Below are 24595 nucleotides of genomic sequence, written 5' to 3'. Positions count from 1 at the left end.
GTTTCGGAATTACGCTGAGTCCCCCTCTCTCTCGCGCGCGCGTGCGCGGTGGCTTACAGGGATTTAATCCTTGTAATCAAGCCCGAGGTCACTTTCCAAGTCACCCTTTGGGCACTACGAGGAGTAGCTGAATCATCCCGGGGGTCTTCATCATACTTTTATGGTGCCATGCATTTCAACTCCGCTTGTATTGGCTATAGTCTTGCATGACTCGAGTCAAAAACTCGACTTTACATGTAGCGCTGTCCTCATATCCCTGTATGTCTATCTCAAAGAAAAGAGCAAAAAGAGCCTTTTATTTCGTATGCAGGTACTTTGTTATCATTTCGTATATTTCGTAAATTACGCGTGCGCCTCCCTTGTACTCTAGAGTAGACTATCAATAGGAAGTGAATTTCGAGCTGGCATCTTCCTTTGCAGTACGGAGTAGAAGCAGGTGGTTTAAAATACTGTATCCCACCAAAACGATGTATATTAGAAGCGCTTAAGGCGGGGCAAGATTGGAATCTATAAGAGCTGGCTCTATCCACGATATGATTTTTGCGTAGCATATCCTTTTCTCAACAGCATACAGCCCAGTACTCCTTGATCATTCTTCAAATATGTTCAAGACATCGACTTCCTTGAAAAATATGCGAATATTGTTCATGGTCAGCCGCCCACTTTGGTGGCCGGTTGCCCCTTGTCTCTATTTTTCGGGTATTCTTCATGCCGGCGATTTTCCGTCGACGATACCGGCAATACTGTTTGCTCTTGCTCTATCTTTCCCTTTATGCTTAGGTAGGAGTGATCTGAAACCAAAGTCGGAATGATCCTGATCTTAACTAACTTGGGCAAGTGACCTTCGGTGTCAACGACGCTTACGACTATGATTCCGATATACAGAATCCTCGGAAGACAAAATATTTTTCAGAGGGTGCAGTATTATCTCGAGAAAATCATGAATTTGTGCTACTTGTTTCCAAAGCTACTACAGCTTTCATTGTCTTGTGCTCCATACCTGCATCAGTTCAAAGTCCTCGATTGTTACTTTGCACTTTATCATTTCTTTTTCTCACCTGGACATACTCCTCACCACCGATACGGCTTAAGGAGATACCAATCCTGGACTCAATATCTAATGGAGCAATTCTCTGGCTTTTCTGGGCAAGCGGGTATTGTTCTGGGAGCGACAAAGCTCTGCAACACCAGACTGATCACACCAACGGCGCCTTTGTCTTTTTTTACGCCTGTGCTTGCCATGGCTTGGCTTCGATTGTTGATACACAGCCAGACAGCTCTGCAGGTCATCGGACAATATCAACATCTTTCGGAGTCAGATTCGCAGCATTATTCTCAGCAATATGTTTGTATGTTGGCTTTCCCTTTCCACTATAATAACATCCAAAAGCTAACTTCATGACCGGGTAGCCTCTTGGCCAATTATCAAACTCCAACACGGTCCGATATTGGCATGGCAAGCTTGGCTGGTGTAGTCTCTTCTCTATGTATCTGCCTTCTACCATCCAAGGGCAGTCGAATCGGGCGGTTGGCTTTTGTAGGAACGTACTGTGGTACAATAGTATGGATATTCGAAAGAATCCTGGAAATTCGAGAAGGAAAAGAGATGCAGTTTCCTAGATTTTAGTGGCTAGCAAGGGAAAGCAGGAAACTGTGACATTTTTACAACAGTTAGAAGTCTTAGGCGGAAGAGCAACATAAATTCATACGCAACCTTCACTGATAATTGAACTCTCAACATGTTGGAGATGGTGACTTCCTCCTGAGGCTCTGCCTTTCCGTTTTAAGTGCTAAGGCCTCGCCGCTTTTTACCATGTGCTTAGTCAGGTATGGCTAGTTTAACTAAAGATCGCGGGGCAATTCCGACCTCTTCTGTGAATGAATATAGTAACGTCGACATGTATATTTGGAAATATAGACTGATTAGGTGTATTGCCTATTATTGAATAATCACTTTTACACTCTTCAGATTGTCTATAACTATGTATGAATATGTGTTGTATTACAAATAGCAGCCCTGAAAGGCATCTCCGCGTTTCCAGTGACGTCGAGAAACCCCCACTTGCGCGGGAAAAAAAATCTTTTGAGACTACAGTTTTGGAATTGACGATACCACATACTCAGCCCCTTCTTTCTGGCTCATACATTACACTCCAATATGCCGACTGAACTCGAAGATGTGCGTGCCTACGGCCTACGATATTGATTAGCTCACTCACGACTCTTTATAGCTGGTGGAATTCCTGCACCATGGCAATACCCCAATCAGACAAATATGTATGGCAACTCTTCTCACACAGCACGAACATATGATCTAACAGCTCATAGCTTGCGAAACCCTCGTCGGCTTCTCCACCACCCAGCCTGAAGTGTTCAAGCGCAATCAACTCCTACCCGTTCGCGATTTGATGCTTCTAGTCCGCGATTACGACGTGCGTTATCTGCGATCATGGGGGTGACTTTCGACTGATATCTTTTTACAGCCCATTGCGAAGAATGCATTGACTATCCTGGTCAATTTGTCTGGCGATGAAGAAGTGTTGAAACTCCTCGCCGGGGATGACAAGTTTATTGAGGAATTGCTCACGAAATTGACAGTGAGTTTTCTCGACTGTCATAACTAGACGGTAACAGGGCTAATATGTCTGATCCCAGAATCCCAAAGAGCCTAACGCCGATGAAGTGGCTATGCTTTTAGCCAACCTCGTCAAATCCGAAAACCTAAACAAACTATTCGCTCTCAAGCGCAAAGTCCCCGAATCCGTATCTACCTCCGAGAACGCGATCGATCAGGTGATGGACTGCTTCGTCAAGGGTGCCGAGGGTGGTCTCAACAAGAACGCCAATTATGATTACCTGTCGTACGTGTTTGCCGACCTCTCCCAGACCGAACAGGGCAGGGCCTATTTCACTCAACGCCAGGAGTACGATGGGGTGGTCCCCATCACCAAGCTGACGGTCTTCACGGAGCACCGAAGCGATATCCGGAGGAAGGGTGTTGCATCCACAATCAAGAATGTGGCTTTTGAGATCGACTCGCATCCAATGCTCTTTGACGAGGACGGTGCCAACCTTTTGCCTTACTTATTGCTCCCGCTTGCAGGTCCAGAGGAGCTGGCGGAAGATGATACGGCGGACATGCTGCCAGACCTCCAACTGTTGCCGCCCGATAAGCAACGAGACAGCGACCCTACCATTATCACAACCCATCTCGAAACCCTGCTTCTCCTAACCACAACTCGGGACGGCCGGGAGAAGATGCGAGCAGTCAAGGTTTACCCATTGATTCGCGAAACTCATATGCACGTTGAAGATGAAAATGTGACAGAGGCATGCGACCGGTTAGTGCAAGTCCTGATGCGAGACGAGGCAAAGGAAGGTGAGGGTGAAGGCGAAAAGGAGCCCGAACAACCTCAAATCGAGGCGCCTCAAAACGAGGATGAAAAAGTTGTAGAACTGTTTTAATGATTAGATACCAAACTGAAATGTACATATGGAAGCGAACACTATAAAACACTTTCTATTGTTGTTAGTGCCTTGAATGTAACCTTACCTGCGTTCGAAAGGGAAGATAAATCTGCCGATGTCGGTGGGGCAAGCCCATGAGCTCGGACAACGGGTCGTTTTTCACCACACTACGCTCTAGTCCTCCACTAGCTCTGTGGTCTTCTCTTCTGATTCCTCAATGCCCTGATCTATTTTGAGCTAATGCACGGCCTAACCTGAAATACTTATAGTATTTCATCATAACCCCACCACCACGTCGGCCAATATTCCACTGCGGACGCGGAAGCTGTCTTGCCCCTCGACCTCGAGGCGCGAGTGGCTTCCCGCTGGACCGGATCAAACTAATTCTAATTTTGATGATAGCGCGAGCGACAATGGAAACTACCCCGAAATCGACAATCCACTACCCGGCGTGAACCCCGACACAGGGATTGTTCAGCGCTTTCGGGCCTTCATGTCGGGCGCCCCTCTTCTTCGTTCATCGCCCGTCCTGGGCGCTCCCTCTTACGGAGCATTGCGAGACCCGGACGGCTCAGAAGAGGACACACCCGTTTCGCGTGGGCCGAAAGTTCGTGGGGGGTTACACCGCGCGAGCTTCGGAGATGGCATCGGAAGTTCTTCCAACGTACCAGGGTCTACTCCGAGACGATCACATTCCTTTGTCAGACAACGAAACAGCTTATATGCAGAGAGAAATCGTCGGCCTTCCTCCGCCGCGTCCGATGTGGGAATGGGTCCTGATTCGAAATACTCGTTCGCTACTGGATTGGCTGTACCGGGTAACCCGGTGATGCAGGAGACTCCGGCGTCTTCACCATATATGACAAGTGATGATGAAAATGTCCTCGACATTGATGATGATGATTCAAAATCCTCGGATGAGGATCCTCCAGACAATTCGCCGTATGCCCAAGTTCGGGCTTCCGTTCCGGCGACAGATGATTTCTCTCTTTCTATTAACAGTAGGCTTTCTTTCTGGTGCTTTTTCTCCTTATATCTAATGATCTCTAGCACCTCGAATGTGGATTCTTTCGTTGTTATTCTCTTTGACGGGGTCTGCCGCCAATCTTTTCTTTTCCTTGCGCTATCCCAGTGTTGCCATTACACCAATCATTGCTCTTGTTCTAGTCCATCCACTGGGCAAATTTTGGGATTTAATTTTCAGACAAACAGGTGATCCGCTCGAGTTTTTTGAAAACGGAACCCTTCACCACCGGGAATCACTCTCCGGTGATATCGAGGCCCCTCCTGTTCCATTGGCGTCTCGAGTCAGACTTTGGTTTGCCCAGGGCCGTTGGAACGAAAAGGAGCATGCTTGCGTTTACATCAGCAGCAATGTTTCCTTTGGGTTTGCTTTCGCGACTGATGTTAGTAGACCAACGAAATACTCATGACGAAGCTGACCCAAGACAGGTTATTGTTGAGCAACATAAATTTTACAACCAGGATGTTCCAATTATATATCAGCTGCTGCTCATAATTTCCACTCAAGTTTTGGGATATGCATTCGCGGGTCTAACTCGACGATTCCTCGTGCGGCCATCGGCTATGATCTGGCCGGGGACCCTGATGTCCACTGCAATGTTCTCTACAATGCACAAGTCTGTCAACAAAAAGGCAAATGGGTGGAGTATCTCCCGATATAAGTTCTTCGTCGTTGTGTGGGCAGGGGCCTTTCTCTGGTATTTTGTCCCGGGACTGTTGATGCCTGCTCTGAGTTATTTTAATGTGATCACTTGGTTGGCACCCAAAAATGTGGTGATTTCGAATTTGGTAAGACATTCAGGTCCTCTTTTTAAGCTGCTATAGCTAACTCTCTTTAGTTTGGTGTTGCCTCTGGTCTCGGAATGTTTCCCTTGACCTTCGATTGGGCTCAGATTGCCTATATTGGCTCACCGTTACTCACGCCCTGGTGGGCTGCAGCTAATATTGTCACGGGACTGGTGGTTGTCATCTGGATAGCCGCCCCAATACTTTGTAAGGCCCCCCCGTCTTATCTAATTTGACTCTGCTGATCAAATGAAGATTATAAAAATGTGCTTTTCTCTGCATATATGCCCATAGTTTCAACAGCTGTGTTCGACAATTCCGGGCGACCATACAACGTGAGCCGAATATTGACCACGGATTTTTTGTTTGATGAAAAGGCCTATCAAGATTACTCCCCAGTTTATCTCCCAATCACCTACGTGCTGTCTTACGGTGTTCAGTTTGCTGCTTTGACATCCCTTGTCTCTCACACCATTTGCTGGTATGGCAAGGACATTTGGCAACAGACTAGGAAGGCCTTTGAGGAAAAACGGCAAGTGCCAGACATGGAGACGTACCAGCCCCTTCGTGGAAGCAATGATGCTCCCCGACAGAGTTATGAAATCCCAAGGACTAGCTCACGTGAAGCGAGCCAGGACATTCCATTGGGAGGGGAAGATGTTCATTGTCGCTTGATGAGGCGCTATAAGGACGCTCCCCTCATGTGGTATCTTGTTGTGTTCGTTTCTATGCTTGTCATTGCCATCTTCACGGTGGAATAGTACGTTTTCAATCCCCCTTGACCTTCGATAGCAACTAACCTGCACAAAAGTTACCCAACACATTTACCTTGGTATGGCCTACTCCTGGCTCTTGGTATTACTTCTGTGTTTTTCATCCCAGTGGGTATCATCATGGCTGTCACCAATCAACATAGCAGCCTCTATCTGATCTGCCAACTCCTTTGCGGTATTGTATTCCCGGGAAGGCCTGTAGCGAACATGATTTTCGTGACCTACTCATATATCAGCTCTGCACAAGGGATCAAATTTTCCTCGGACCTCAAGCTCGGCCATTACATGAAGATCCCACCACGAATTCTGTTTGGCGTGCAGATGATGGCGACTTTAGTCTCGAGTCTGACCCAAATTGGTGTGCTGAACTGGATGTTCACTTTTGTCCCGGGGCTTTGCACCCCAGAGGCTATCAATGGTTTCAACTGCCCCATTGCTCGAGTCCATTTCAACGGCAGCATTCTCTGGGGAGTCGTTGGCCCGCAGCGCTTCTTTGGCCCAGGAGGGCTATACCGTCCGCTTGTCTGGGCCTTTTTGATAGGAGCCATCGCCCCTCTCGGAGCGTGGCTTCTGGGAAGACACAGCAAGAAGAGTTTCTGGCGTATGGTCAACTTCCCTATCTTGTTTGGCAGTCTGAGCTGGATCCCACCTGCAACCGGGCTCAACTTTTCCATCTGGGCCCTTGTATGTTTTGTGTTCAATTATGTGATCCGGCGAAGGAGGACCGCATGGTGGGAAAAATATGCAATGACATTGTCGGCCGCATTGGATTCCGGGTTGGCATTCTCAGTGGTCGTTGTCTTCTTCGCCTTCATTTACCCGGGATGGGTCGATGGTTTCAAATGGTGGGGGACGGAGATTTATAAACAGGTACGTCCTTGGTCTTCTGGTTGTTTTTGGTCCCTACTAATTGTGTCAAGGGCTGTGATTGGATTGCTTGTCCATACAAACCACTGGAACCGGGTCAACGATTCGGTCAGTAGATTTTGCATGAATTAAAAAACAAGGAAATAGAAATTCACAATAGAAATCCAGTGAATTATACCAAATCTCAGATACACTACATCTAGTACTCAATCACAATCACCAAAAAAGCAAGAATGGTCGGCTGCATATGCGCCTCTGTTCTCAATGACTTTGAAGTTAAGGACTTGGATAATCTGAATATACAGCTGGCTCAAGAGGATCTTAGAGATGCTTCAGTTCAGACCGACTACGGTGTTTTGACCCTTAGTCTCTTTGCTTCCGTTGGATTCTATTCTCAATCGCAGTTAGGCTGTAGTTATAGAGGTGATCTTTAAGGTAAAAGAGCCTCCCAATGCACGGACCACACGACCCGGAGATCTCCCCGAGTCACGTGGCCAATCTGGCGGGACGGGTAAACATTTGCTCCGAGGTCTACCGTCATACCTCCTGGTCGGTGCTCTCAAAGTGGCTTTAGCGTCTCTCACTCTTTTTTAAGTCGGCCGCCCCTTGTCGCAACACAAAACAGGTAAAAGGCTACCTTTGTTCTGTCCTTCCACCCTAGTGCGATCCTTCGCGTCACCTTCTACCACTCGTACGACTCCGTCCTGTACGTCGGCAACATGTCGACTCCGACGAATCCATCGAATGCTCGCACTCCAACCGGCCCAAATGGTGCACCGCTGATGAGGATGCGTCGTCCAAAAGCAGCGGATCCTTTGGTTCGACCGAAGAGAAGGCCTGTTCCCAGACCAGCTGGCGCCACTCCTGCCGGCAATGGAGTAGCCACCAAGACTCTTCCTTCACGACCGCAAAGGCCCCACAACCAGGCAATCTTCCCGTCCGAGCGACCTATGCTTGAGCTTTCAAACAACCACATGGCAGCGAATGGATTCAGCGGTCCTTTGCTCAGTGATAAATATGTTGATTACCCGGTGGTGACGACAAAGCGAGCTCTGATGGAGGGACTGAAGCACCACATCGCGCGATTTGCCTCGAAGAAAAGCGTTGACCCACGTGATGAATCACAATTTACGCGACCAGTCCGACTTCACCGCCGCGACCCACGTTCACGAACTCATGATCCAAATTCGGGGAGATCCGAGATCGATGGCCAGCCAATGGATGAAGCGGAACGCGAAGCCTTCGATGCTCGCAAGGCAGCACGTGAAAAAGAGCGCGCTGAGAACCTTTCCCAAATCGCCCCCGCCCTCGGCTCAACCTCGAAACGACCAAATGCCCCAAAGCAGAAGACGCAGCAGGTTTTCAAGTCGGATATGACCCCCGAAGAAATTGCACGAGCACGGATCAAGTACGAAGAAGCCTTGCCATGGCATCTGGAGGATTTCGATAACCAGCACACTTGGGTTGGAAACTACGAAGCAGCCCTGTCCGAAACACATGCGATCTTTGTCCTCGACAACGGAAAGATGAGAATGATACCGGCCGAAAAGTGGTACAAGTTTAACGCTAAGAGTAATTTCAAGGCTTTGACGATTGACGAAGCAGAGAAATTCATGGCTAAGAGAGTGAAAGACCCCCGATGGTTCATGGAGAAGCAGCAGCAGCTGGAGCAAGAAAAGGAACTGGAAACATACGCCAAGCAGCGCAAAGTCTACGCCGGAAAACAGGGCACAACCGCCGGAAAGGGTGCGGGATTGGAAGCTGGTGAAATGGATTTCGAAGAGGATCGATTTGCCGACGACGAAGAACATGATGACCTCTTCAATGAGGATGAAGATGCCAAGGATGCGGAAAAGAGGATCAAAGAGGACCAGCTCAAGGCGAATGTGTTCAATCTCAAGGACGAGAAGGAATATGACGCTGAAGAAATGCGAGAGAAACGTGAACGAGAGGCCCGGCGTGTGTTGGGCAAGGGTGTGCGCAAGGCTCTGAAGAGGAGAGAACGGAACTTTGATTACAGCAGCGGTTCTGACGTCAATCCGTACACAGATGAGGAGGTAAGCTTTCACTCATTTGCTACAGCAGACCCAAAGCTAATGTGTATAGAGCTCCGACGACAGCGAAACCGAACGGGCCAAGGAGGAAGAACGGAAGAAGGCAGAAGAAGAAAAGAACCAAAAAGAAGCGCTCTCCAAGGGAGGAAATACTCCTTCCGGTCGACCCAAGCATACAGACGCCCTGAAGAAAGCTTCAGCTGCTGGATCACGGAAAAGGCTTGGATCACCAAACGCTTCCGACGCGAGCGGCACCGATACATCTCGAAAGAAGGCCAAAAACATGCATCTCCCTGCGTCTCAACCCCCATCGCGTCCGATCTCTCCATCCGCTTTGCAGGTAGGTACAATAATTCCCCTTTGGCCATATATACTGATTTCTCTAGGGCAAGAAACGCGTACGAAACATTGCTGGTGGTGCTGGATCTGGCAGTGATGGCGACACTGCTGCCGGATCTGGAGCTGAAATGACCGAGGGTGGTAAGATCAAGAAACTGAAACTCAACCCACCTACTTCGGTTTCTCGTGGCGGCACTCCACAAGGGTCTCGCGGCGCAAGTCCTTTGCCTCGACTCTCCGGAAGCCGTGCCAACAGCCCCGACGGCCCTAGAGGTGAGTTTCGGTCCCAATCGATATTTGATGCAAGAGATAAACTAACATCAGCAGGCCTTCGTATGTCGACTCCAGTTTCTGGCAACCAGACGTTCCCGACAGCTGGCGAAATCCACGCAGCCATCCCAGCATCTGGCATCCTCAGCAGCGACCTCTTGAAGGTTTTCCGCCCTCGTATTGGCGAATCCAAGGAGAACCACCGGAGATTCATTGCCATTGTCAAGGACGTCAGTGTTTATGGAAAAGAGGATCGGATGCTGCGACCAGGCCCCTGGAAGGGCAACTGAAGCTTGCGAAAGGTACTTCCGAGTCAAAATTAAATGTTGAATACTTTCCATGTTTTTACTTCTATTTTCTATCTACCAATCACTGTCCAGCAAACATCTTGTGACTAGGATTGCTTTAACTATGAATATCTTCTGTTAGCGGTCTATCCTGGTTGTTTCATAGTTGTCCATAATGAACGCCTACCTGATATCCTCTACATATGTACCAATGAAAATTATTACTAGCCTCGGGCCCTATCCACTTGTGATACCTCGACACAGTGACAGAAATTAAGCAATGGGATACAATCCCTAGTTAATGAACAATGTCAAATGGGAATAGAGACCTGAGGCCAGGATTTTCATTGGTAGAGGATGGGAGGACCCGTGGTTCCGCATGGTTAAGGTTGCATAACTAATAACCTTAGCTAAAAGGATCGCAGTTTCCCTTTCGGGCTGTGTTACAAACACCCATTGCCCGAATTGTGGGGGTGGGGGTGGGGGTTATGGTGGGTTAGAAGTGTGAATAGCTTCAAATGATCCCCAAGGAGGAAAAAAATTAAGGATCCAGAGGTTCTTCAACACCAGCTAGCCTAGGAAAAGCAGGAGGGTTGGGGGTTATAATATATGCCTTGACCTTTCCATTTATACTCACTTCTTTTATCGTTCCCTCCTTGGGCAGAAGTCCAGGAACGCTCTTGCCTTGGGGCAGTCCCTTGCCAGTCCCTTCCTGCCCGTTTGAGATCGAGTGGTGCCTTCCAATAGTTGTCAAGCTGCACGTCATGGCCTACTACAATCCCCAGTACTGACCAAACCCAAGAATACATTGTCTCGTGGGATATGATATGCCCACTGGAAAAGTACAAAGCTGTATATATAACATGCAACTGACTTGATGCATTTGGTTTTTACGTGTACAAAGACGCCTATTTTGCATGACTCTTTCCATTTTTAAATAATACTTCAAGTTGGGTACGGCCAATTTTCTGCTCGCAATAAAAGCCAATAGGACCAGACTCCCAAGCTGGTTGCTATGAACTGCGATATAAGTACACAGAGAAAGGGTCTGCGGAGATACGGACTATGGAGTCATGACTACATCTTCAATTTGTATACGGATAGAAATCTTTGTTATTTTTAAAAGATAATATCGCTAATCAAGAGACTATAAGCTCTAAATGAAAATTCAACAGAAAAAAGACATAGAAAATGTCATCACTCCCATTATAAACACAACGAACCAGGAGACGAAGCTGGTTCGGAATCTAAAAAACATAAATCACAATCATTACGTCTCAACCCAAGAGAACCATTGGTCTCTGGGATCTATATGCGAACATGAAAAGAAAATGCACGGTGCTCTAGAACTGTGAGACCGCAACAGCGACAGCTTGCGAGTCACTGTGACTGATGCTCACGCTGACATTCTTGACACCGGCCTGCTTGGCGGCGGCGGCGGCGGCACCATGAAGCTGGAGATATGTTAGCTTTGTCACTGGGATCATGGGATAATCATGCACTTACGTTCACCACTGGAGCGCCGTTGGCATCAACTCCGATCTCGATATCCTTCAAAGCGGCACCAGCACCCTTGCTGCTGACACCCAATGACTTGAAGACGGCTTCCTTGGCGCTCCATCGGCCTGCAAACGAGGACTGCGGGGAGGGAGCCTTGCGGCAGTAGTCCTGCTCACTCTGAGTGAAGTTGCGCTCAACGAAGGTCTCGTTCTCAATGTTGACGGAATCGATGTGCTCGACATCAACACCGATCTTGGAGTTCTCGGCGGCATTTGCCTTGGCAAGAGACTCGAGGGTCTGGCGAGTGCTTTCAGACTTCTTGGCTTCGGGACCAGTGGCGGAATACTTGAGCTCAGAGGTCTTCTTGTCAACAGACACGCGGTAGTCGGGGTTCAGGAAAACCTTGCTCTGCAGATCATCCTCGTAAGGAGCCTTGGTCTTGGCAACGAAGATGCTGTTGTTGATCAGGCCATTGTGGAAGTAGCGGTAGGCCTTCTTCTGACGAGCCTCGACCTTGGTCTTGTACGTCTCGTACTGAGCCTGGTCAAGAGTGGCAAACAGATACTTGGGGTGGATACCAATGACCTGAGCACCCTTCTGACCGAAACCGAAGGAGGTGACGGAGAACGCCTTGACACCATCGGTCTGGATGCTGCGGCTGGGGTAGACAATGTAGTCGAACTTTTCCATGACCTTGTCAACGTTGTCGGCGTTACGGTTGCCCGGAACAAGACCACTTTCCAAGACCTGCAAGCAGCCATTGAACATCCAGGCACCGGCGGCACCCTTGGGGTGACCAGTGAGGTACTTCTGGAAGATACCCATAACTGCATTGCCCTTGGTACGTCCAAGGTGCTTCATCTGTTGGCAGAGGACATCGGACTCGTTCTTGTCGTTGGCAACAGTCGAAGTACCGTGGAAGGATGCGATGTCAATGTCGTCGACTGTGAGACCCCAAGTAGCCATGGCGCCACGGAGGGGAGCAATGCGGGGATCCTGCTTCCAGAAGTTGTTACCCAGACTGTATTGGGCATCCTTCTTCTGGCGAATGGCTTCGCGCTCAATGTGCTGAGCACGTTCCTGCATGTACTCGGCCTCGTTGAAGGTCTCGTCGCTCTGAGCCTTCATGGCATCAGCCTCCTCCTGGAGGTAGAGAAGCTCGGCTTCTTGCCATTCGTTGATCTGCTTCTTGCGGAGATCCAATTGACGGCGACGGTACTTGATGTCCAATAGAGGGGACGGGAACTTGCCGGGGTTCTCACGAGCGGTGGTCAGGACACCCTGGCCAGGAGCAGGAACGGACCGTCCGATCTTGTCAGTGGCGGTCGTGGTGAGAGCAATGATACCGTGGATGGGCACACCCATGTCGAGAGCAAGCTGTGCAGTCATGATAAGTTGCATACCGCAACCCTGGGACTCCATGAAGCCAGCGCGAGTGGTAGTAGCAGGGCGAGACATCTCTTGCGGGGTGCGACCGTGGGCAAATTCCTCTTCAGCGTTGCTAGTGGCCTTCATGTTGGCGAACTCATAAGAGCCCTCCTCCTGGAAGTCATCGAATCCACCAACGAAGCAAACGCGGGCCTTGCCCTCGACAATGGTCTCATAACCAATATCCACAGACTCAACAGCCGTGGCGCAAGCACCGACAGGAGTCTTGATAGGACCAGTAGAGGACAACAGCAGCATGTTGACCCAGGCGGACATAGTGTTAATGAAAGACTCCTGCAAGATATCCTTTTGCAACGGCTTATCCATGAAGCGATCCTTGTACATACCGCGCAAAGCGTGGGTACCACCAATACCAGAGCCAATACAGTTACCAACCTCAGACAGGTGAACATACTTGTAGAACTCGTAAGGGTCGGTGATACCGGCAGAAAGCATAGACTCAGCAGTGCAAACAAGAACAAAGAGGGTCACGGGATCCACCTGCTCGATAATATCCTCAGGGATACCGTAGCGGCTAGCGTCCCAACCAGTGGGCACCTGACCGGCGACAAGACGGTCGAACTGTAGAGCCTTGGGAATGAGCATGGTGGCGCCCTTGCGAAGACGGACGGTGTACTCTCCAGACTCGGGGATCTCGAAGATCTCAACCTTGTCTCCGTGCTCACGCTTGAACTCTTCAGCTGTCTCCTTGGAAGCCTCGAAAGGCTCGAGGTCCTCCTGGATGACAATTTCCTGAAGAAGCTGCTTCTTCTTGGGATCGTATCCCTTGAACAACTCAGGCTCGATGAGACGGATACCAGTGTGCTCCAAGATGTGCTTCTCGTACTTGGGCTTGATATCCTTATCATCAACGGGCTCACCGGTCTTGGAATCAACCCACCCAGAGTAGGCCTGGCCCTTGAGGGGACCATTGTGGTGTTTGATCAGACCCATGATCCACGCCATCTCAACACAGCCCTCCAATGAGAACTTGCCCTTGGATTCCATCTCCCATCGGGTGCGGGAGTTACCATATGGACCGACTTCAGCGAAACCAGTGACAACGACCACCTTGTCCAGGTTGACCATGCCCTTGAGAGACTCATTGAGCGGCTTGACTTCCTTCTCCCAGTCGGGCAGCTTAGGGAATTCAAACTTGATGTTGGCACGGGGCTCTGCAACAACCTTCTTGTAAAGAACTCCACCGTCTTCGCCGTTAACGACCTTGTGCTCGATGGCGGTCTCCTTGATGACGGCCTGGCGGACATCGCTGGTCTCCATGATGTCGGTACGGAGCTTGGTCATCAGGCTCTGCAGGTCGGGAATGAATTGCAGACCACCGTTAAGATCAGCAAAGACTGGGTCGAGCTGGCAAATGTTGACGATGGCCGGAGACATCAGTCCAAGAAGGTTGAAAGCCATCTCCTGCTGGGAGAATGTACGAACGCCAAGCTTCTCGACACCTTCGGCGACCATGTTGTTGCCGCTCATCAGACCAGTACCACGTGTCCAGCCAATAACCGCACCGCAGATGGTGAGGTAGTGGCCCCAGTTCTCCGAGTACCAACGGTTGAAGAGAGTCTCCAAAGCAAGTTTGGACTCGGAGTACAGGCCATCATTACCAAAGGTGCCGTGGTTTGGCGACAGGGGCAAGACAACTTGAGCAGGGCGGGTTTCGTAGCCATGAGCTTGCTTATGGGTCTTGACTGAGCCCAAAAGACGGAGCAGGTTGGTCAACATGATACGGTGAGCAAGCTCAGACTTGGAATCGATAGAGTCGATCTCACGGCCATTCTCGGGGATGGCAGCGAAGGGAACGATAAAGTCCAAGTCCCAGCCAAGACCCTTCTTGGTGTCATAGATATAGTCAACCAGGGCCTCAACATCTTGCTTGCTACCTTGGTTGAACGGCACGACCACAAGCTGGGAACCACGGGCACCGTAACGGGTGTACATGGCCTGGTAGTACTCGGTTACCTCGCGCGAGAAGCGACTGGTGGTAACAACGACCTGAGCACCACCGCTGATCAAACCTTGGAGGACCTCGGCACCAATGGAACCGGCACCAGCACCGGTCATTAGAACGTTCTTGCCCTGGAAGCTGAGACCGTTCTTGGCAGCCGACTCCAAAACATTCAGATAGACACCAGTCAGCCTCTTGTTGTAGTCCCAACCGTGGTCGGTCTTCTTCTTCAGGTGCAGGAATGGAATAGTCTCCATTTTGCCAGGGCGGGTGGCAGTAACGCGTTTGGCAGCACTGCGGCCGCCCTTCTTGGAGTGGCCGTTCTCCTGGGGAATGATTTGGCTCTCGTTCATGCCGAGAGCGTGAACGACGTCCTTGTACAGTGCATCAAACTGGATCTGGGACGACTTGGAGAGACGGTGTTGCTTGCGAATCAGCTTGTAAACACTCTTCAGGTCATTCTGGACCTTGGTGCGGTTGCTGTACTCGGAGATCGGACCTCCCTCAGCCATGTGCTTGACGTAATGCTCAAGCTTGCGAGCGCTGGTGCGAGGAGCTTCCTTGTAGCCAATGTTGCCACGGGCATCGATGGTTGTTTGGGGGCCAGTAGGCACAGCGACGTCCTTGTAAACTGGAGCCACCTCCAACACTTCGCGACAGTTCTCAATGAGCTGCTGTCCAAGTTCCTTGGCCAGCTGGTATGTCTCTCCGCGCTCAGTTGGGCAGTTGTCAATGTGGTACTGCATGAAATCGAGGAGGAGGGGGTTGGAGCGGTTCATGATACGGATACACTGGCTGACAATTTCGCGGTCTACCACCTGCAGGCGACCAAAGATGATATCGTAATACATGCTCAAGGCATCTTGGCGAGCCCAGTTCCAGGAAGAGTCGTAGACACGGGCCTTCAGCGGGTTGAACGATGGCTCAATGCCCGTGGCGTAGAAGTCGCCGTGCTCTACTTGCCACAAGTCCAACTGAGCCTGCAGCACTTGCTGGTTCTCTTGAGATGTCACATAGGCCTTTTCACCACCACGAAGGTCCATCTTCAGGTAGCGGGCAATGATCTCAAGCTGCTGTTTGAACAGAGCTCGCTGATCCTTGGTAAGGGCATCGAGGGCTGCAGGGTCCATGACCATGCCACCACCGCCACCTCCACCGTCACCACCAGCAACCGGAGCCGAAAGGTTAACTCCGGCGTTGGTAGCATACTTGTTGGTTACACCGTCGATATAGGCCTTAGCATCCGTCTCCGATGCAAGACGAGCAGGAGGCTCCATAGTGAGGGCGAGCAGGAGCACACCATCCTGGCGGCCGGATCCCAGACCCCATCGAGTCTCCAGGTATTTTCTAACAGCAGTGATGTTGAAGCCACCGGGCATTTTGGAGGAGACCATTCTGGCGATGAGCGAGGAAGACTGTTTTCCAAGTTGTCCGTTGAATGTGGCTTGCATCGAGGCACCCAACTCATCGAGGGGAACGTCCTCTGGCTTTTCGGGTGTGGAACCGAATTCCTTACCCAGGTCACCTAGGATTTCATTTTGTAATGTGGACTTGCCTGTTTACGGTGTTAGACCAGACCAACTTTTTTTTTTTTTGAAGGGGACTAGGCTGCACTTACCTCCAACAAGATCCTTAATGGCTTTTGACAATGGCACATCCGCAAGGCTTTTCTTTAGCTTCTGAGCAACCAGCGTCCGCACAATATCGACTGCTGTGACCGGGGCATCTTCCACTGAGGCCGCAGGGCCTGCACTGGGGGGTGGCGGAGGAGCTCCAGCAGCGGGAGCGGCAGCTGCTGGGGCCGAGGAAGCGGGCTCTGCAGCAGCCTCTGGTTCTTCCTCCACGGGCTCGACATCATAGTAGATCTCGTTGGCATCCTTATTATAGCAGAGAATCTGGCGCTGGACTGAAGTGGCCGCATCGTAGGCCTCGTACTTGGAGGCTAGTGTCCGGCGGGCCATTCCTCCAAGGGTATCTGCGGGACCAATCTCGACAATGCGCTCGGTGCGCTGTTCGGCGAGGATGACATCTTGGGTCTCAATCCATCGGACGGGGGAGGCGAATTGGTAGGCGAGCAGCTCCACCAACAAGGTGTGAGCGAGCTCTTGTTCAACTTCCGGACGCATGATAGATGTGATGGGTATCAATTGATTAAACAGAAGGACGAAATTAGGACAAAAGTGTCCGGGGTTGGGCGCGACAAGAGTTGTCGTAGAATGCCCAAGCGGAGAGAGGAAGGAGTGGGTAGGACGACTAGAAGAGAGTAATAGGAGAGAATTAGAATAGGAGTCAATCCTATGTATGAAGTGATCAGTGAAAGTCCCCAAGACAATTGGATTGATCCAGAAAGAAGAAGGGAAAAAAAAGGTGGGAAAGGAAATGGAGCGCGGCGATAGATGCGGTATCAACGAATACCGGACGGTAATTTTCGCAGTTTTATCAATGAAAATAACGGGAAAACGAGGAACCACCCACCTTGGAGACAGCGAGAGAACTGGGAAAATGATATCAGGCAATGAGAAGAGTAATAATGCTGATGATCCCACCAAATTGCCAAGTCATTTGACGACGCGATTCGGAAGAATGGGGAGGGACACGGTCAATTTGGTCCAAATTGGTGAGGGCGTTGGGGTTTCAAAGCTTCGGCCGAAGGATCTGACACTAAGCAACGATTTGCGTGGATCATTTAGAGCTAGCTTGGGTCAGGGGACAGACTAGCTTGTACAACATACGTTGTTCAAGAAGAATCCCAACGGCCATTACGAATGGAGTCTACGAGATAGGTGGGAACTAGAGTAATATTTCGATGCTGCTTTAAATATGTCATATGCAAATATCAAAAGAAGTGAAAAAAACCACAAAACAATTCAAAAATCAATTCAAAATCAATTAAAAAACATCATTGCCATGCTCCATGACAATACCGGTATCACAGTGTACTGCGTCCCAACGGGTTCAACCCAAGTCAGAACCCATTGGGGCGGGTCTTCTCCCACGCTAAACCCTTTTGAATTGTCTGCAGTTCAACCAGACCTTTTTTTTCTTTCCCCTTCAGGCTCAATCGTGCTCTGGACCTCTTTTCTTATTTTATGTGTATATCTGTTGAAATTGTGTCCCTCTACTTCTCTTTATTCCCTTGATAATACCCCCCCTTTCACTTCAGACCTTTAGAACTCAGGTCTTCCAGTGAGTGCAGCCGAGATCGTGTGTGTGTTGTGTCCTCGGAATCTAACAGAACACAGGAAACCCCTCTTCGCTTTTAGGGTCCCTCTGGTATTTTCCGCTTAATCTCCTTCTATTCCCTTTCAGAGAGAGAGAGCCACATCATGTACGGCACATTGACCGGTCCCCAAACCGGTATCAACACTCCTCGATCCTCGCAATCCCTCCGCCCACTCACCCTCTCCCATGGGTCCCTCGAGTTCTCTTTCCTCGTTCCTACCTCGCTTCATTTCCACGCCTCGCAGTTGAAAGACAGCTTTACTGCTTCGTTACCCGAGCCCACAGACGAATTGGCCCAAGACGATGAGCCATCATCAGTGACGGAGTTAGTAGCCCGCTACATTGGCCATGTGGCTCACGAGATCGAGGACGAAGACGATGCACAGGGCAACTACTTGGAAGTTCTGAAACTCGCGTTGAATGAATTTGAACGTGCCTTCATGCGCGGCAATGATGTTCACGCAGTGGCAGCTGCGCTCCCCGGCATTGTTGCTAAGAAGAACCAAGTCGTGGAGGCCTACTACGCCGGGCGAGCTGCGGCGGGCCGGCCCACCAAGCCCTACGATTCGGCCTTGTTCCGTGCGGCATCCGACGAGGCCGCGGGTATCTACTCTGTGTTCGGTGGTCAAGGCAATATCGAGGAGTACTTTGATGAATTGCGCAACATTTACACCACGTACCCTTCTTTCGTCGAAGAATTGATTACGTCCTCCGCCGAATTGCTCCAGACGCTCTCGCACGAGCCCGAGGCTAGCAAGCTCTATCCCAAGGGCATGGATATCTTGCAATGGCTGCAAGACCGGGATGCACAGCCTGATATCGATTATCTCGTGTCCGCGCCCGTGAGTTTGCCATTGATTGGTTTGGTCCAGTTGTCCCACTATATGGTTACCTGCAAAGTCCTGGGCCGCCAGCCTGGTGATATCCTGGGCCGCTTCCTCGGTACGACAGGTCACTCCCAGGGAGTCGTCACAGCCGCCGCCATTGCAACTGCAACCAGCTGGGAGTCCTTCGCCACAGCCGCCCGCAATGCCCTGACCATGCTATTCTGGATTGGTCTGCGCAGTCAGCAGGCCTACCCCCGCACCTCTATCGCCCCGTCCGTTCTTCAGGACTCGGTTGAGAATGGCGAGGGAACGCCTACTCCCATGCTGTCTATCCGCGACCTCTCGCTCGCCGCCGTTCAGGAGCACATCGATGCCACCAACCAACATTTGCCCGAGGACCGCCACATTTCCATTTCCCTAGTGAACAGTGCGCGCAACTTTGTGGTGACTGGTCCTCCTATTTCGCTCTACGGTCTCAATGTTCGCCTGCGTAAGGTCAAGGCTCCCACCGGACTTGACCAGAATCGCGTGCCATTCACACAGCGCAAGGTTCGCTTTGTCAACCGTTTCCTCCCTATCACTGCTCCTTTCCACAGCCAGTACCTTGTTTCTGCGTACGACCGCATTCTCGAGGATCTGGAAGATGTTGTTGAGATCTCCGCCAAGTCACTGGAGATCCCCGTCTTCCACACCAAGACTGGAGAGGATCTGCGGCAACTCGGCGACAAGGACATTGTGCCCGCATTGGTTCGCATGATCACCCACGATGCGGTCAACTGGGAGAAAGCCACTGTCTTCCCCCATGCAACCCACATCCTTGATTTCGGCCCCGGTGGCATCTCTGGTCTGGGCGTTTTGACCAACAGAAACAAGGACGGTACCGGTGTTCGGGTCATCCTCGCCGGTGAAATGGACGGAACCAATGCGGAAGTCGGCTACAAGCCCGAACTGTTTGACCGTGATGAGCATTCCGTCAAGTATGCTGTGGACTGGGTCAAGGAACACGGCCCTCGCTTGACAAAGACATCTACTGGTCAAACCTACGTGGACACCAAGATGAGCCGACTGTTGGGAATCCCCCCTGTCATGGTGGCTGGTATGACACCCACCACCGTTGCCTGGGACTTTGTGGCTGCTACTATGAACGCCGGTTATCACATCGAGCTGGCTGGTGGTGGCTACTACAACGCGAAGACGATGACGGAGGCCATTACCAAGATTGAGAAGGCTATCCCCCCTGGACGTGGTATCACTATTAACTTGATCTACGTCAACCCGCGTGCGATGGCCTGGCAGATTCCGTTGATCGGCCGGTTGCGCGCGGAGGGCGTGCCCATTGAAGGTCTGACCATTGGCGCTGGTGTGCCATCTATTGAAGTTGCCAATGAATATATTGAAACCCTTGGTATCAAGCACATTGCCTTCAAGCCTGGCTCCGTCGATGCGATTCAGCAAGTCATCAATGTTGCCAAAGCCAACCCTAAGTTCCCCATCATCCTTCAGTGGACTGGTGGCCGTGGCGGTGGTCACCACTCCTTCGAGGACTTCCACCAGCCTATGCTTCAGATGTACAGCCGGATTCGCAAGCAAGACAACATTGTGCTTGTTGCCGGCAGTGGCTTCGGTGGTTCGCAAGACACTTATCCTTACCTCTCCGGTACGTGGTCCGCCAAGTTCGGCTACCCTCCTATGCCCTTCGACGGCTGTCTCTTCGGATCTCGCATGATGATCGCCAAAGAGGCACACACCTCTCACAATGCCAAGAAGGCAATTGCTGATGCTCCTGGTGTGGACGATGCGGAGTGGGAAAAGACCTACCAGAAATCAACAGGTGGTGTGATCACCGTTCTGTCTGAAATGGGTGAGCCTATCCACAAGCTGGCCACTCGCGGTGTGCTGTTCTGGCAGGAGATGGACCAGAAGATCTTCAAGCTTGACAAGGCCAAGCGTGTGCCTGAGCTGAAGAAGCAACGGAACTACATCATCAAGAAGCTGAATGATGACTTCCACAAGGTCTGGTTCGGTCGCAACGCCGCAGGCGAGACTGTGGATCTGGAAGATATGACTTATGCTGAGGTCGTTCACCGCATGGTGGACCTCATGTACATCAAGCACGAGTCGCGATGGATCGATGCCTCGCTCAAGCGCTTGACGGGTGACTTCATCCGCCGTGTCGAGGAGCGTTTCACTACTGCCGAAGGCCAGGCGTCGCTGCTTCAAAGTTATTCCGATCTTGATACCCCCTACCCTACCGTCGACAATATTTTGTCTGCTTATCCCGAAGCTGCCAATCAGCTGATCAACGCACAAGATGTGCAGCACTTCCTGCTGCTCTGCCAGAAGCGCGGCCAGAAGCCCGTGCCTTTCGTCCCCGTGCTGGATGAGAACTTTGAGTTCTTCTTCAAGAAGGATTCTCTGTGGCAGAGTGAGGATCTTGAGGCTGTTGTCGACCAAGATGTCGGCCGAACCTGTATTCTTCAGGGTCCTGTGGCTGCTCGCTTCTCCAACATCATTGATGAGCCCGTCAAGGATATCCTTGATGGTGTTCACCAGGGCCACATCGCTGGCCTCTTGCGCGATGTCTACGGCGGCGACAGCACCAAGATTCCTGTCATTGAGTACTTCGGTGGGCAGCTCACAAACACCACCGAATTGGAGTCTGACGATTTGGTTATTTCGGAAGAGCCAAGCAAGACCAGTTTCCGCTTGTCTTCCACTGCAGCCTTGCCAGACTTGGACCGCTGGCTCGGTCTTCTTGCCGGCAATGTCTACTCTTGGAGACATGCTTTGTTCTTGGCCGATGTCTTCGTTCAGGGCCACCGCTTCCAGTCTAACCCCATGAAGCGGATTGTCGCTCCCACGGCAGGCATGTATGTGGAGATCTCCAACCCCAATGATCCTGCGAAGACTGTCATTAGTGTGCGGGAGCCGTACCAGTCTGGCAAGTTGGTCAAGACGGTCGAGGCCAAGATCAACGAGAAGGGGCAAATCATGCTGACCCTGATCGAGGGCCGCACCGCCGAGAATGGCGTTGTCCCTCTGAACTTCTTGTTCACTTATCACCCCGAGACTGGATACGCCCCTATTCGTGAGGTTATGGGTGACCGCAACGATCGCATCAAGGAGTTCTACTACCGGATCTGGTTCGGCAACAAGGACGTTCCCTTCGACACCCCTACTACTGCCACCTTTAGTGGTGGCCAGAAAACCATCACTGCCCAAGATGTTGCCGACTTTGTTCACGCAGTTGGCAACACCAGTGAGGCTTTCGTTGACCGTCCTGGCAAGGAGGTCTTTGCCCCTATGGACTTTGCTATTGTGGCAGGCTGGCAGGCAATCACCAAGCCTATCTTCCCCCGCACCATTGATGGAGATTTGCTGAAGCTTGTTCACTTGTCCAACGGGTTCAAGATGGTGCCCGGCGCCCAGCCCCTAAAGGTTGGTGATGTTCTGGACACCACGGCTCAGATTAACTCCATCATCAACCAGGATTCTGGTAAGATGGTCGAGGTTTGCGGCACCATCAGACGCGACAACAAACCCATTATGCATGTCACCAGTCAGTTCCTGTACCGGGGTTCTTACGTGGACTATGAGAACACCTTCCAGCGCAAGGATGAGGTTCCCATTCAGGTTCACCTCGCAACCAGCCGGGATGTCGCCATCCTCCGCTCCAAGGAATGGTTCCGCATGGACGACTCTGACGTTGAGCTTCTGGGCCAGACCCTGACGTTCCGCTTGCAGAGCTTGATCCGTTTCAAGAACACCACTGTCTTCAGCAACGTCCAAACCGTTGGGCAGGTTCTTCTCGAGCTTCCCACCAAGGAGATCATCCAAGTTGCGTCTGTCGAATACGAGGCAGGTGACTCACACGGTAACCCCGTGATTGACTACCTCCAGCGTAACGGAACTTCCATTGAACAGCCAGTCTACTTTGAAAACCCCATCCCGCTCAGTGGCAAGACCGCTCTAGAACTGCGTGCCCCCGCCTCCAACGAGACATATGCCCGCGTGTCTGGTGACTACAACCCCATCCACGTGTCGCGTGTCTTCTCTAGCTATGCCAACTTGCCTGGAACCATCACCCACGGCATGTACAGCAGTGCCGCCGTTCGCAGCCTGGTCGAGACCTGGGCCGCTGAGAACAACATTGGCCGCGTTCGTGGTTTCCAAGTCTCGCTGGTCGGCATGGTTCTGCCCAACGACATCATCACTGTCAAGCTGCAGCATGTCGGCATGATTGCTGGTCGCAAGATCATCAAGGTTGAGGCCAGCAACAAGGAGACAGAAGAGAAGGTCATGGAGGGTGAGGCAGAGGTCGAGCAGCCAGTCACTTCCTACGTCTTCACTGGCCAGGGCTCTCAGGAGCAGGGCATGGGTATGGAGCTGTATGGCTCTAGCCCAGTTGCCCAGGAGGTCTGGGACCGGGCTGATCGTCACTTCATGGAGAACTACGGTCTTTCCATTATTGACATCGTCAAGAACAACCCCAAGGAGCTGACAGTCTACTTCGGTGGCCCACGGGGTAAGGCTATTCGGGAGAACTACATGGCCATGACCTTCGAGTCGGTGAACGCAGACGGATCCATCAAGTCCGAGAAGATCTTCAAGGAGGTCGATGAGAATACCGCTTCGTACACCTACCGGTCTCCCACCGGTCTTCTCTCTGCCACCCAGTTCACTCAGCCAGCCTTGACTCTGATGGAGAAGGCCAGCTTCGAGGACATGCGCACCAAGGGATTGGTGCAACGCGACAGCAGCTTCGCTGGTCACTCGCTTGGTGAATACTCGGCTTTGGCCGCCCTGGCTGATGTCATGCCCATTGAGAGCTTGGTGTCTGTCGTGTTCTACCGCGGTCTGACTATGCAAGTCGCGGTCGAGCGTGATGCACAGGGTCGTTCCAACTACTCCATGTGCGCTGTCAACCCCAGCCGTATCTCCAAGACTTTCAACGAGCAGGCACTGCAGTACGTTGTTGAGAACATCTCCGAGACCACTGGCTGGTTGCTCGAGATTGTCAACTACAACGTTGCCAACATGCAATACGTCGCGGCTGGTGACCTCCGTGCTCTTGACTGCCTCACCAACCTGCTGAACTTCCTGAAGGCGCAGAACATCGACATCCCCGCTCTTATGGAGAGCATGTCTTTGGAGGACGTCAAGGACCACCTGGTCAGCATCATCCAAGAATGTGTCAAGCAAACTGAGGCCAAACCGCGTCCCATCAACCTGGAGCGTGGTTTCGCCACCATTCCTCTCAAGGGTATCGATGTGCCATTCCACAGTACCTTCTTGCGCTCTGGTGTGAAGCCCTTCCGTTCTTTCTTGCTGAAGAAGATCAACAAGACCACCATCGACCCCAGCAAGTTGATCGGCAAGTACATCCCCAACGTCACTGCCCGTCCCTTCGAGATCACCAAGGAATACTTCGAGGACGTCTACAGGCTCACCAACTCGCCTCGCATTGCCTCTATTTTGGCGAACTGGGAGAAGTACGAAGAGGGCAGCGAAAATGTTCCGAAATGATCTATTCCTGTTGATATCCTCTTTATAATGTTGTGTTTTTGATAGACCTTTTTTTGTTTCATGGGTCATTATGTGATATGTCGCAAAAGGCTTGGAGTTTTTATGTGCATGTATATGAGTTTCAACTTGCATTTTAATACAGTAGTTTTCGAATCACTTCCTAGAATAGTGTTCATATTTTATAATACGAAGATGAAATCTACCACACCTTCGACATGCAACAGCAGTCCACACGACATTCTACAATAGAAATCTCCTTCTG

At 51.1% G+C, this 24595-nt stretch overlaps 5 protein-coding genes across 5 annotated transcripts; 4 read left to right on the top strand and 1 right to left on the bottom strand.

Annotated features, from left to right (window-relative positions):
* Positions 1 to 2158: 2158 nt before the first annotated feature.
* On the top strand, positions 2159 to 3465 carry LCP9604111_6069 (protein HGH1; the record flags this gene model as incomplete). The annotated part of the gene is made up of 5 exons (XM_039073949.1): positions 2159 to 2179; positions 2232 to 2277; positions 2329 to 2432; positions 2484 to 2597; positions 2656 to 3465. 5 exons carry the CDS (start codon positions 2159 to 2161, stop codon positions 3463 to 3465), a joined length of 1095 nt encoding a protein of 364 aa, XP_038928104.1.
* A 496-nt stretch (positions 3466 to 3961) lies between these two features.
* Positions 3962 to 7033, top strand: LCP9604111_6068 (uncharacterized protein; the record flags this gene model as incomplete). The annotated part of the gene is made up of 7 exons (XM_039073948.1): positions 3962 to 4469; positions 4519 to 4874; positions 4921 to 5280; positions 5331 to 5484; positions 5533 to 6037; positions 6089 to 6920; positions 6971 to 7033. The coding sequence occupies 7 exons, from the start codon at positions 3962 to 3964 to the stop codon at positions 7031 to 7033; spliced, it is 2778 nt and encodes a 925-aa protein (XP_038928103.1).
* A 603-nt stretch (positions 7034 to 7636) lies between these two features.
* Positions 7637 to 9870, top strand: LCP9604111_6067 (transcription factor IIF subunit TFG1; the record flags this gene model as incomplete). The annotated part of the gene is made up of 4 exons (XM_039073947.1): positions 7637 to 8974; positions 9024 to 9311; positions 9358 to 9583; positions 9638 to 9870. 4 exons carry the CDS (start codon positions 7637 to 7639, stop codon positions 9868 to 9870), a joined length of 2085 nt encoding a protein of 694 aa, XP_038928102.1.
* A 1340-nt stretch (positions 9871 to 11210) lies between these two features.
* On the bottom strand, positions 11211 to 17518 carry LCP9604111_6066 (trifunctional fatty acid synthase subunit FAS2; the record flags this gene model as incomplete). Its single annotated transcript, XM_039073946.1, has 5 exons — positions 11211 to 11321; positions 11374 to 16313; positions 16377 to 17053; positions 17234 to 17252; positions 17491 to 17518. The coding sequence occupies 5 exons, from the start codon at positions 17516 to 17518 to the stop codon at positions 11211 to 11213; spliced, it is 5775 nt and encodes a 1924-aa protein (XP_038928101.1).
* A 566-nt stretch (positions 17519 to 18084) lies between these two features.
* On the top strand, positions 18085 to 24333 carry LCP9604111_6065 (tetrafunctional fatty acid synthase subunit FAS1; the record flags this gene model as incomplete). Its single annotated transcript, XM_039073945.1, has 1 exon — positions 18085 to 24333. One exon carries the CDS (start codon positions 18085 to 18087, stop codon positions 24331 to 24333), a length of 6249 nt encoding a protein of 2082 aa, XP_038928100.1.
* Between the last annotated feature and the right edge of the window lie 262 nt (positions 24334 to 24595).

This window comes from Penicillium roqueforti, assembly GCF_015533775.1.
Source record: "Penicillium roqueforti strain LCP96 04111 chromosome Unknown scaffold_15, whole genome shotgun sequence".
NCBI classification, from domain to species: Eukaryota; Fungi; Ascomycota; class Eurotiomycetes; order Eurotiales; family Aspergillaceae; genus Penicillium; species Penicillium roqueforti.
The sequence above is the reverse complement of the archived record's forward strand: the minus strand, read 5'-3'. Positions and strand labels throughout refer to the sequence as shown.